General features: G+C 42.3%; 1 protein-coding gene across 1 annotated transcript; it reads left to right on the top strand.

The window, feature by feature from the left end:
• Nucleotides 1-4362: 4362 nt before the first annotated feature.
• LOC109626802 (C1q-related factor-like) lies at nucleotides 4363-8433 on the top strand. The gene is made up of 2 exons (XM_020082966.2): nucleotides 4363-5157; nucleotides 8117-8433. The coding sequence occupies exons 1-2, from the start codon at nucleotides 4510-4512 to the stop codon at nucleotides 8294-8296; spliced, it is 828 nt and encodes a 275-aa protein (XP_019938525.2). The 5' UTR covers nucleotides 4363-4509; the 3' UTR covers nucleotides 8297-8433.
• The last annotated feature ends 5630 nt before the right edge of the window (nucleotides 8434-14063 follow it).

The following is a 14063-nucleotide window of genomic DNA, read 5'->3' as shown; positions in this document are numbered from 1 at the left end:
GATTGGTCCACCGGGCTGTCGCTCCGCCTCCGCCGCCTCCCGCCCCTGCACAGTTCGCTGGAAATCCGAGTTGCTCCCAAAATTACGTAAGAGACTCTCATGCCCTAAAAAGGGAAATATGTGTGTGCAGATTGTGAGAAGGAGATTCCTGCAGCTGGAGACTTCACACTGACACACACACGGAGTGACTGATGAGAGATCACGTTTCACATCTGTCTGAAAACTCTAAAATCTCCTAAAGTCTAAAATGAGACTATGCACGTGAACCATAGTCATGAATGCAACATCCGGTAAGGTGCTCTTTGTGCCAGATGTTGATAGACTTCCTGCAGCAACAGAAATAGTGCCATAATGATACGATAATACAAGAACAATAGTTAAAGGTACAGTGTGAAGAATGTAGTGACATCTAGTGGTGAAGTTGCATGTTGCAGCTGACTACCCCTCACCTCACCCTCCCCTGTGGTAACTTTCAGTTGTGATTTAAAAAAACCTCAAAAGATGTTTAGTTTATTTAGTTTGTCCAGTTTGGGCTACTGTAAAAAGTATTTGAATATCAAGATGAAAACCTTTACAAGCACAATGCAATACTGTAAAAAGAAAATGGTATAAGTACAGTTCTTTAAAATAATATCAGTAAGGACATTGTTGGTTCTCAACAAACCATTTGTAACACTACAATACAATATAATAATAATCCTAATAGACTTCTGCTCACTCTGAACACAGCATGTCAAATTACAGCATGCAGTAAACAGCAAACAGCAGCACAGACTGTTTCCTCTGAAACGACCATAAAGTCGAGATTTTAAACTGTATTTTGGTAAAACTGATCAACATTAGTCTCAGGTGAGCTTTGCCAGCTGAGTATGTATCAATGGACATGTGTTTCACTGTGTGCAGTTAAAAAGAACAGGATGTGATAGTGTCGGTGACACACCACAGCACTGTGGGTTTCTTCTAATGGTGTTATTCTTCCAAATGATGATTGATGATTACTTTGTCACTAATTATAAATAATACAAACCACACACAGTTGTTTACAACCCCGGGACAAAGCCTAGTTAAGAGTTGTCCAGACCAACATGGCACAACATTTTTTCAACTCCTCCTTCGTCCCAACCTCACACCCTGAAATAACAATATTTGAGGATTGAAAACCAACTGCTGAGCAAAGCAGCTAAGGAATTCCCACAGAATCCCAAGAGGGGCTCCACGGCAGCGACCCATTGCCTAAAAAGGAAGAGTCCAAAATGAAAGAATCGAGGAAGTTATTCTGTCTGAACCCTTTTGTAAACATACAAGGGGCTGATAGCCTCCCCTTTACATAAAGGCTTATTACACCAAATGTCTGGACTTTGTGCTTGACTACGACATATTTCCACTATAGGATCCTATGTTAGTTAACACAACTACTCTTTTATACAAATATAGCAACAAAGGCCATTTTACAAGTATGTAGATTATGTAATTCCACGTCAAAAATATATAGATTTTATATATTTTTTGTATAATATTTATGTTATACCTTGATAAAAAAATATTTGCACCTTAAGTCATCTAAATGGGCTGTGAGGCTGAGTCCAGCCTGAAATAGGCATCAATGTTGCTCTATCACTTCCTCAGCTCTCATGTTACGGACTATGCAGTCCCGTGTGTTCATTCTGGAATGTGTGCAGCACTACTCAAGATGAGTGGTCTACACCTTCCCCTACTGTCCTACACACCCCCACTGAGGGATTTGATCTGCTGCTGCATGAAGGTGAGATAATGTCCTGACAAGGCAGAACAAACACTGTGAGTACTCTGCATCATACAAGCTCGAATTTGTCATAGAAAAACCCACAAAAAAATGTTTCTTAGATGCTCAATCAAAATCCTTTCCCAACCAAAAGAGTTATAATTGTTATTCGATATCTGTTGACACATTTCACCAGGTTTTAGAGTGTGTCCTCATCCCTGCTGTTAGAGGCTGACTGCTTTTGCTTTCTTGACTTTCCTTTTTTTTAATCTCCACAACAGTGAGCTGTGGGCGCCATCTTCTGATCGAAATAAGTAAATGCAGTCAGTAGAATGGATGGTAACATGGAAACACAGTCCATTCAATTAAGCTATTTCCTAACTGAACTTATTTTTGGCTAAGAGACGTGTTTCCACCTGCAAAAAGATGTTAGAGAATCACAGATCACAGGGCGAATCCTGATGAAGCTGCACATTGATTTCTCTTATTTGTTCTAGAAACCAATAAAAATCTCAAACTGCTGTCTTCAACCTTATCACATTATCTGTTAGTAGTTTTGCTCCACAGCTGTGATTCTGTGCTCAGAGTGACGGCAGAAGAATAAGAGCAAGAGAACAAATTTGTGGAGAGGTGAAGGTGATGTAATTTGTAATGTGTTCAAAAACCACACGAGGGCACAACAATTTGCAGATAGAGAGTACTTGTGAAGATTGAAGACGTATGAGGTGTCGGATATAATTTATTTTAGATATAAATAAATATAAGTCTTCTAAATATGTCAGATTATTTTCATGAATGATTCTCTGAGAAATCAATGAAAATGTTTAATTCCACATTAAAATTTAAAGGGTGCTTTGCTGACCCACCCTTCTACAAAGTTTCCTGGTAAGACATTTTTTTGCATAATCCTGCTAAAATAATTAACAGACAAATGCAGATGAAACAGAATCTCCTTGAAATGTAGCTTATTTTTGACGATGCAAGATTAAAGACGATGAAAGACCTTCTCCGTCATTTCTCTGATTCAACACGTCATCATCTGAGGAGAGTCAGCAAGAAAGCACTGCTCGAGGTGTCTGACTCAGTGCCATTGTCATTGTCCTGTGACAGCTGCAGCATCAAAAATGTGGAGGGTACAAACAAAACTACTCTCTGCATATAATACTCTCATGAAAACCTAACATCGGCGGATGAGTAATATTTTCAGTTAGACTGTGGTCACGTGTATGAAGCCGACTTCAGTGGGACTTGGTTTGTTTTGTAGATGCGTCTGTTGGTTGACTGGTAGGGAGGTGGTTCTCCTCAGAGAGAAAATATTAAGAGTTACGCACAGAGCTGACACATAAACACATATACTGTATTCATATAGGTCAGGTGATATCATTGTAAAATACAATAAAACAAGTGTGCCATTGTTTTTAGATGAGATATCTCTCACCTGAATATTTATAAAGTGGTTAAGGCCATTGCCGGCAATGAACAGAGCTTATATTGGAATTTTATATTTTATACCATTATGACAGTGCACCTTCATTACTAAGTTGTAAAAATTGATATCCTGGTCTGTTTTTATGGCAGTTTCACATCTTTTCCATAAACAGTATGCAAACATAAAATGACATAAGCCATAATTTATCCTTACAACTGGTATTTACTTTTTAGTTGTAAAATTTAAGTATTTGGAGAAAATGTGTGTCTGTGTTTTCTGCCTTCACCATTCCAGCTCTTTTAGGTCTCTTTGTATATGGAGAAAAAAAAGAATGTTCTATTGCATCTGCTATTGTGGCAAAGTTGTTGCAGGAATTAGTCGACAGTTTGAAGTGTCATGTCAGGAAAAGCAGGGATGTAATTAATGGTGATTACAGCAGCAGCTCCAGGGCCCTCCAACCACGCTCACTGTCATTTCTTATGGTGACACTAAAAGCTGCGCTCAGAATATTTTATAAAGCAAAGCTACATTTGAAAGTGGGTTTTTCAAAGTATGTATTTGTTGGCCATGACCTTTGACCTTTATCTTTCCTAGCTACCTACCCAAGTAAAATGCATCAATGCATTGAGTTATTTTATATTCACTTAAACAGACACATAGACAGGGGCAAGAAAAATAATCTTCTGGCTAAAACATTGTGCTGGGTAATTAAAGATCAATGCTGTAGTGAAAAATATTTTTTTGCTTTTGAATTGCCCCTCTAAAAGTTTGCTTTATTTTGAAAAGGTCACTGTTTCATAGACCAGTGATCTCTGTCTCTATCTTCATCAAGTAATTAACATAAAAACCTCCATTTGTTCTCCCTCTATCTATGCTCTATATCTCCCACTCCCTTGTCACCCCGTGGCTCCTCACATCTGTGAGTATAGGGAAGTGCCCTCCTCAGCCCTGACTCAGATGGTTACTGAGTGCATGTTGCTCACTCTCCTCCCCTCGCTTCTTTTCTTTTTTTCCTCTCTCTCAAGCTGTCTTACTCTCTCCCTGCTGCTCTCCACTTACTCTCTCTCCTCACCCTCTCAATCTCTCTCTCCTTTTTCACCACTTCAGTCCCTTGCTCCGCTCCCTCTCTCTTACTCCTACACAGCTCTGTCACTCACTCACACACTCACACCGGTTTTCCCTGGGCACCATCTCCACATTCGGAGACTCTGCGTTTTGCCAGGTGGACGCACATACCACAGTCACCATTTCTACCCCAGAGAGTTCCACGCTGGCAGCGCAGCCCCTTCCCCGGCTGAGCATCGGGCGGAAGACCCTGGTGGCAGCTGCTGTGGGGGTCATGCTGGTCCTGGTTCTGGTGGTCCTCATCCCTGTGCTGGTCAGCTCCGTTGGCACAGGTGGTTCAGATGACAGCACGAGCCACTACGAGATGCTGGGCTCTTGCCGCATGGTTTGTGACCCCTTTCCCAGCACGGGCACGACTGGCACCGGTGTGCACATGGGCACAGACACAGCAACCACAGGCCTACAGGTGGGAGATGAGGCAGATCTGAGTGATCACAGCATCGGCCCGCCGCTGCCTACCTACAGTGCAAATGGCCCACAAGGCAGAGCAGGACGTCCTGGCAAGCCTGGACCCCCAGGACCACCTGGAGAGCCAGGTCCACCAGGACCTAAGGGACCACCGGGAGATGGTGTGGACATAGTACGGACTGGGATTTTAGGCTTAGGGGGCAAAGGGGCAGTCAGCACAACCACTTACAACACCTCACCTCGGGTAGCATTTTACGCGGGACTACGAAACCCTCAAGAAGGTTATGATATTCTGCGGTTTGATGACGTGGTGACTAATATCGGAGGTAACTATGAGGGCGCGACGGGAAAGTTCACCTGTAAGATCCCTGGCACCTACTTTTTCATCTACAATGTGCTGATGAGAGGAGGAGATGGCACCAGCATGTGGGCTGACCTGATCAAGAACGGTCTGGTGGGTAACCTTTAACTCACACTTCTTAATGTTCAAACCTTATTGTTGAATTTAACAAATGGAAAAAAGCTTTCTCTCAAAATGCAAATGGTACAAAATGATCTTGTTACTGACATAATGTGCTTTGAACCCTGAATCACACACTGGGATGAACCCACATCAAAATGCTCAGGGAGCAGTGCAACCTGTGTGCTGGCAGTCTAAATTGAGTAGTCATGCATTCATGTGTGCAGTGATTTTAGGTCTGACTTGGTCTAGTGTTACAGTCAAGTATAATAACAATGCACAGTGGCATGCTGCCAGATTGTGTATCTGTGCATATTACACATCCAGTGATGTACACGTTGAAGAGAGTGGAAGGAGCCGCGGTGCTATCTCAACTCTGCACACATCAAAACATAGCCCGAGGTAGTGGCTAGTTCAAAGCTGGTGCCCTTTGAAATACAACAAACTTCACGGAGCCATGATGTGCGAGCGTGCATTATCAGACAGCCTGTCGGGCCCGGGCGCTCCAATAACAAATCATGATATTTGCTATATTCGTGGATCATTTTGCAATGTCTTAAAAGCCCCAGGTGATGACACTGATCAAACACCATGTTAATCTTGACATTTTCCTGCAAGCATCTCAAGCGGACGGCGAGAGAAATTGAAGGGGGATGGACACAATAACTTAAACACCTGAATGCTATGATGCAGAACAGCCACATTACAAATACCAATTTTAACTGCAATCCAAGATAAAAACACCACATCCCAAAAACTTAAACACTATCATATAGTACTCATTGCAAGGTTATCATATGCATAGTATACTATTGAACACAGTAAAGAACAACCTTTCACTTACATTCTTAAGATTCCACTTACAATTTTAAGAAAATGTGCAACAATTGAGGTAGATTTAATTAATCACAAACATGGCTTTGCATTAACAGTCCATAAAACCTGCTTAGTTTCAACTTAAACCAAAGAAAATGAGAAGCACAGTGTTTAACAACGTGTGTAAGAACTGCAGTTAGTTATTTTAATCACAATGACTCACCTGGGGGACTGCATTGTTTTGTAGAGACTTCTGTAAGATGCCTCCCCCAGCTCTTACTCTCTGCCTCTGTCTGCTCCCTTCAGCAGACACTGCCAATGTAAATACTGTGCAACACCAACAGATAAAGTTTGGTTTTGAAAGCAACAATGATCCTATTGTCATGAGCAGCATTGAGCATTTCAACAAATCGAAATACTCATTGCTCTTGGTTGCAACACATTTACCACGTAACCAAACACAAATACAATCTGCAATGTGTTTGATGAGGAACATTTTCAAAAACATATGCAAACCAACTCAGTAAGAGCAGATTGAATTACTTGCATTACAAGTTCAATTTCCCTTTGTTCAAACATAAAGTACTTGAGTGCATAAAAGACCCAACAGTACCCTTGATTTCAATCAAGCTGCAATTTTTCAAGATCCATAAATTATTAAAAATCGCAATTTTAAAGAAAGAGGAAAAAGAATCCTGGATCTTACCCCTCATCTACATCTGCATCAAAATATTTTTTTGGCCCTGAACGTCCCCTCCTTTCTTTTTGTGGAAATCTGTTTGGTAGTTTTTGCGTAATCGTGCTGACAGACAAACAAACTGGAATGTCTCTCAGTAGAGCACATACCTGCACCAAGGCCCAAAAGTCCCCTTATGAAACCACATTTAAATTCACAACATCCATAAATAGCAGTCACCTCACCATGCTTGGTTTTGTGACCTGGATCTGCACCAAAATTAAATGGATTCCCCTCTGACTCATAACACATCCTTCGACCAAATTTTGTGGAAATCAGTACAGTAATTTTTACGTAATCTTGCTCGAAAACAAACCTACAACAACCAAATGGACAGGGGTGACAACATGCCATTATAAATAGAAAGTCCTGGGGTTTTAAGCCAAAGCAAAGAAGCGAGACTAAAGGCTGCATTGTCCCCATGTCTCAGAAATCCATCATCATGCTGTCATCTGTGGCTCAGCCGCTCCCCTCAGACCCTACGGCCTCCTCACATTGACTTTTATACTCCAGCGGCGCTAATTAGAACTCCACGTTACCATTCTGGATTGAATCTGAAGCAGGGATTACTACTTGTAGGGTCGTTCTGGTGAAGTTGCAGCGGAACACCAAACCTGGCAACCCTGCTGATTACACATTAGCCGAAGCTTAGAGGGGGATATGTCCGTCAGCAGTGAACTGTACATACACAGCAAACTTCCCATGGTTTGGCTTTTTATACGGACATGCAAAAAGAGATTTGGGTGTTATGCTCCCCTTCTAACACCCTCAGTAATTATCCAGTGTTGACACGATGACACCCATGTATGGTTAAAATGTGGCATTTTCGTCCGCTCCGCCCAGGGACATGTGGAAGTAAGGGGTCGGACATAAGGCGAAGGGATAGGATGCACTGCCATCCTTCCTCAGAGGCAGACTGACTCAAGCCTGACCCTTTCAGTTGAGTCATGAGAGGAAAAAACAAGATATCCACCACAGGGGACACACTTAGACAAAGTCAAAGCCTCAAACTCTGTACTAACTTTGTGCAAGTCGTCTTTTCTTGAAGGAAGAGTTTATGGTCCAGTCATGGTCAAACGTCTTGAGCATTCTGGGCCAAGGAGGTTCTGTTTTCACCGCTGCCCATACGTTTGTTCGTAAGCACGATTACGCAAAAAACTACTGGACAGATTTTTTAAACTTGGTGAGGAATTTGATATGGGCGAGGGAAGGACCCATCAAATTTCAGGGATTGATTGCATTTCTTTTATCAACTTCTTTTACATCGAGAGATCTGTTTTCAAAGGAATTGTAAAGGAATGAATTCTAACAACTCTTTATTGTAAATCTGTTACTTCAGAATTTCATCATTTAAATTTCTTCCCTTCACAAATTATTGTGTGTGTGTGTCTCATATTCCAGGTCAGAGCCAGCGCCATCGCCCAAGACCAGGACCAGAGTTATGACTATGCCAGCAACAGTGTCATTCTTCATTTGGATGCAGGCGATGAGGTTTTCATAAAGCTCGACGGTGGCAAAGCTCACGGGGGCAACAGCAACAAATATAGCACCTTCTCAGGGTTCATCCTCTACGCCGACTGAGGACCGGACAGGACGTGGGCTCAGAGGTGAAAGATCACAGCCAGAAGACATTCAGTCCCTGACTTTCGCTCAGCTCCCACAGAAAGGTTCATGTTGCCCATAGCCACTGATTCACAATCAGATTTTCTTTTCTTGTTTTAAGGTCAGGGCTGACACTGCATGTCAGGCTGTGAGTCTGTGGCTATCGGTAACTGTCCACCTTCTCATCCATACGTCCTGTTGTACGCAGTTGTGCCTACATGCTGCTGCTCAGGGCGGACATGAGCAACGTAACGGTGTCAGTCACTGCCATGTGTCACGCTGAGGTGCCGTAACAGTTCTGACAGTGCCGGTGCCTCACCTCATTTTTGAGCTGTCATTTCACATTCCAGTCTGGAGATCCAAGTCACGGCGGCGGCAGCGTTTGTAAATGTGCTGTTCAGATTTATGTTGCGATTGCTTTGTGTGTATGATAAGATGTCGTGCTTCAAAGACTGGAGAGGTATTTTTGTTTGGCAAATATGGAAACGCCACAATGAGATTACGATTGTGTTGAATGGCAGACAGTGTCACAAGATGTGTTGTGTCTCAGTGTGATGATTGGGAAAAGAACATCATTGTATAAATCTGATATTATATCTTGTTGTCTGAACAAAGTGAAAGTGTCGTCAGTGCACATACATTTTATTGTGTCTATTAAAATGATGTAGCTGTTGATAGATAGTTGTATTATATCATGTCATGTTATCAATGTGCTGATTTGAAGATTTGAAAAGTTTATTTATTTGATTCATGCATGCAACATGTGTTCAAATGTTCTGTATGTTTCAACAAATGACAAAAGCGTCCTGCAGTGATTTAAAACAAACATTTAAATAACTAATGTGAGTTTAAAGAACATCTGTTGCTTTTTCTCTTAATGGCCATGATTTTTCATTAAAAATGGGCTTTTTGCATTTCCTCACTGATCAACTGGTTGATGTCGACTTGAATACTTCATTTTCCAGAGAAACCAGCCTTTAGTCATGGGAATGCAGAGAGGCAATCAACGCCGAGATGATCATTGAGAGGGTGGGGGGGTGAAAATACAGCTGGAGTAAATGCCAAATGAAGCGGGAGATCATTTTGTTTCAAAATCAAAGCCGAGATGTGTTTTTTTTTTTTTTTAATCCCTGTGATGTGAGTGAAGATGTTGAGATATGGAGGCAGATAGTCGGGGGCGGGGGGGGGGGGGGGGGGGGGGGGGGGGGGGGGTGTTAGAACATATCATGACAAAGCTCAGATCAGCGGCGGGAAGTCATCCAGGGCAAATTAGGCTCCGCTGTGACTGTGACAGACAAGAAAACGGCTTCCGGGCCTAAACTGTGAAAACCAATATGTTTACGGTGTTTTTTTAAGAGCTCACTTTGATTTCATGACATTCTTCGGACGTAATTTGCCTTCGACATGGGTCGCGGAGGGTCCATCTCTTACATAGTCTGAAACGCAGAGTTAAGAGTTCAAGAACAAAAGTTTTGAGGGTGTGAAGAGATGTAGATATGGGAGCATGTCAAAAAGAACAATTACTCAGTCTCTGATGCTTATGAAGCTAAATGTCAGCACACTGTTACCTGTCAAAATGAATGAACTCAATTGAATCTAGTAATTTGTTGTATGCTGTAAATCAGCATGACAGTTGATTCAAGTGACAGAAAGAGACTTGATCGCCACACTGTGCTGTGTCGGAGCATCTTGTTTGTTCAGCTACTCTTGGTGGTTAAGCTCGGGCAGGAAGCCCTCTGGTCTTAACTCAAAGCCTGTCTTAAGACAACCAAACTCCTCCAGACACAATTAAGAGCGAGGGTCGGTGCCTGAGCAGAGGTCAGCTGAGCCACGGGGCAGCTGAACACTAGCACAGACTGTTTTCTGCTTGCAGGACGTATGAGCACATCGTCAAATTAGAGACTTCATGTCACGATGTCAAAGACAAACGCCTCCGGACGGCGAGAAACAGCTTTCACTGCTGAAACTGTTGAAAGTGAACGCTGCCCGGGAGTCTGCAACATCTGTAGCCTAGTTTTGCTTAAGTCCTCAAGGAGAAACACAAACTCGCCCATTCTTATATTTTAAAAAGAGATAAAACCAGAGGTTAAACATATTTATATGTCGTCAAAATCATTTCAATTAAAGTTTTGTATAATCCTGTGAACAATTAAACAAACAAAACACCTTATCTCACATGTTAAAGGAGAAAAGAGAAATGCTCCTGGTTCCGCCCCCTGATCAAGGTCCAGGTTCCTTCCTGACCCATAATTCATCATTCCACCCAGTTTTGTGGAAATCAGCTCCGTGGTTTTTTGTGTAATCTTTCTCACAAACAAGAAACATTCAAACCAACCAACAAACTAACAAATGCAGATGAAAACATAAACTTGGTGGAGGTAATTAACCTCTGTCAAACTATCATATCAGTGAATAACTCTTCCATCTTTGCTTAATGCTGCTCATGAACGAGTCGTCCTTTTTTTCAAGTCGTTAATCAAGGTCAGAGTCTCACTGGCATCAGAGGTAAGCCCCCGAAAGAAACACAAGCCTGTGGAAAAACTCTCTTGGCAGCCTCTCTTTGCCTCATCCTGCAAAACTGGGTGATCCTCGCTAAAACTATTGTGCTTGTGTAAGCAACACAAACCCCCGTCCTCCTCTGGGTTTTTTATTTTTGATGGTGACTTTAGCGGAACAACCCACCCAACAGGACACTCACTCTGGGGCCCGGTGTTAATTTGTGATGAAGCAGCTTCTGGACCGTACGAGACGCTTGAACGTTTGACTCTAGCTTCATCTCTCATCCTCCCCAAACTTTAAGCAGATCCAGGGTTTGGAGATAAGTATTCCCCTGAGACGTGCTATAAGCTGCTTTTTGTTGACGTAAGCTTCGTCTCTTGGACGCGGCTGAGGAGATGATTTGAAATTTTCTGCTTTGCGTTTTTCATCGCGTCCCTCTAAGTAGAGGGATTTGAAAGATTATGTCTCTATTGCAGACTTGTTTTAATTTAGGTATCTCCAACATGTGCAAACGTAACTGAGAGAAATTTTGGATTCATTCACTCCCACCCACTCCCTATCAGCACACCAATGGCTTCAGCTTGACATTTGCTGGGGCCAATTGGTGAGGCGTGAGGCTTATCAGGCTACTGCAGAGCGCGCGTGTGTCTCTGCGAGTCCACGTGTGTGTATGTGTTTGGGTCAGCGTGCACGTGTGTCCATGCATCTGTCTGCCATCTCCATGAGACAGGAGAATGCGGGGCTGGGAAAGAGAACCTCCTCTGAAATGTCTTAAAGTGACGTTAATGAGCCCTTGGTGTTGTTATCCTGAGCATCTTCACTCACCGGGGGAGATCCAAATTAGAGATAGATGCTTTAACCGTCGAGCTAAATTGCCCATCATGCTCATGAACGCTTCCTCCCACTAAATACACAGCCACCTGCTCACATGCACATAGTGTTTTACTGGAGTCAACATGCAGCTTAGAAGAAAAAGCACAACCAGTTACACTTATCCTATTCTGGTATTCTTATATTTCAACATGGCACAAGCACCTACTAAACAAATTAAAGAAAACATGACTAAGACTACGTCAGAATTGATTTTAAGATACTGTAGATAAGACCTGAGCTCCACGACCAAGGGAGACTGGACCTCTTCTGTTATGGCTCCTCTCTATGGAACAAACTCCCCCAGGAGATCAGACTGTCTCCTGAACTTTCTTTTATCTTTTAAGTCACTTTATAACACCTATTTTAACTGATTATTTTATTTACTTTATATTGTGTTCTATCTCAGTTTTGATTAATGGTAACTAGAAATTCAAACTGCTTTTTAAAATAATTTTTATAATTTTGTCTTGCAAAGCCCTTTAAAAAGTACTATATTAACAAAGTTTATTATTATTATGACTATGAGAACTAGGACTAAAACTATAGTAGAGTTATTTAAAATCTGACCTGAACACAAAAGTATAGCTGGAGCTGATGGGAGTGTCTTTAGTTTTAAGTATCTGGTCAAAAACCAAAGCTTTGGGCAAATCAAAGAAGTATCTGTGCAAACTTCTGGACCAGTGCTTCCGGTTATTGTGAAGCTATTTCAATAGATGGTGTCAGGAGTAAAGTCAAGGGATCATCAGAGTCTCCACGGTGGATGAGATATTTCAGTTTCTACCAAAGTGCTTGTACCACTGACCGGCCGCTGTCGGTTCCCGCTGCGCCCCAAGCGTGGCTAAATATCGGTGTCTCCTCGCTGCCGCCTGGCTGTCAATAACAGCTGACATTGAACTGAATCCTGCCAGCTGCTCTGCCAACCTCCTCAGACCTGTTATCCAAAGGGTCAGCACAAAGCCTGTGTATCACCTTGGATGTTAAAAATAACATTGTGTCCACTAGAGCTGCAGCCTTCTGGCTACAATCTGAAAGACAGCATATTTATATAAACTCTTTTTACTCTGTGTTTCATATCAAGTTTGCTAAGTTGGCCGAATTTCTTTTTTGAGGAGAACGTTAATAAATCATTGCATACCAATGTTAACAGATCCAGTTCTGCATTTAAACAACATTACATCAATTGTTTGGTACATACCTGTGCACATACAGGTTTTAAAACTAAAACTAAAAAACTAAAACTAAAAGACCATTGGGTCGTTGGAAAAGAGAAACAGGCCAAAATGGCTAAAAGGTCATTAATTTGTGGTCGATACTGTGAACAGATAAAACAATAAGTGGATGAAAGTACCAAATAAAATACAAGTATACAACATGCAGTGATTCCCCCACTCTCTTCCCCATCATATTGCTTCAGCTGGGAACCGTCCAGTGTGTCAGTGACTCAATACCAGCGGCCTTGTTCCCTCACGGTCCTGACTGAGCCGGGGCTAACGCACAGGGACAGGTTGAGTCATGTGGCTGGGGATGCTTCGCTGGCGTGTTGCCTGTCTCTTCACCTCACCGCAGTCTGTCGGATGCAGCCTGACAACGGGGCTGCGGAGGCGCTGCAAGTGCCCCTTTCCTTAGCATGACACTAGATGCCAGAGTTCAAGAGCACAGCAGTCGCTCAGGCCAGTTTCTGTTCTACCCACTGGTGTTGAGCTGCATATGTGACTGTTCCACATCACCGTGAGTTCCTCATCATCAGGTCCGATCGGGTGGTTCAGTGCTACGTAACGTTTACCACAGAAGAAGCAGAATATACAGTATCTCAAGAGTTATTCATCTTTCTGTACACAAATACCCATTTCAACCAGGATTTACTTCACTTTTTGTCTCTCATCTGCTATTATTTTTAGCCATGATAGCTTAAAGGCTCAAAACAACAGCAACGTTCAACCATTTTCCACTTTGGACTGGACTGAAATAAGTCAACAACTGTTTGAAGAATTTTGCTACGGACATCCATTGTGATCAATTGTGTCCCAACAGCCAGTCCTCTTTACTTTGTGATCCCTTAACCTTTCTTATCATGCCACAACGAGGTGGCATTTTGTGAAATGTCCCTACAACTAATGGATGGATTGTCAAGTTGAACGTGTGTCAACAGAATCACCTCTTAAAATAAAACTTTTGTGAACTTTGACACACAAGTTCGAGGCTGCTGAGAGTCAGAGAACAATGATAGAAGAAGTTATTATGATTTTCCTTCCTTTCCAAAAGAAACATAGAACCTGAGGTGGCCTTCAGGTGATTAAAAATCGTGAAAGGCCCACTTGTTTAGTTTGGCCATTCTGGGCTACTGTAGAAATATGGTGGTGCAACATGGCTGACA

This window comes from Paralichthys olivaceus, chromosome 21 (genome assembly GCF_024713975.1).
Source record: "Paralichthys olivaceus isolate ysfri-2021 chromosome 21, ASM2471397v2, whole genome shotgun sequence".
Lineage (NCBI taxonomy): Eukaryota > Metazoa > Chordata > Actinopteri > Pleuronectiformes > Paralichthyidae > Paralichthys > Paralichthys olivaceus.
Note: the sequence above shows the minus strand (reverse complement) of the source record. Positions and strands in the feature narration are given on the sequence as shown.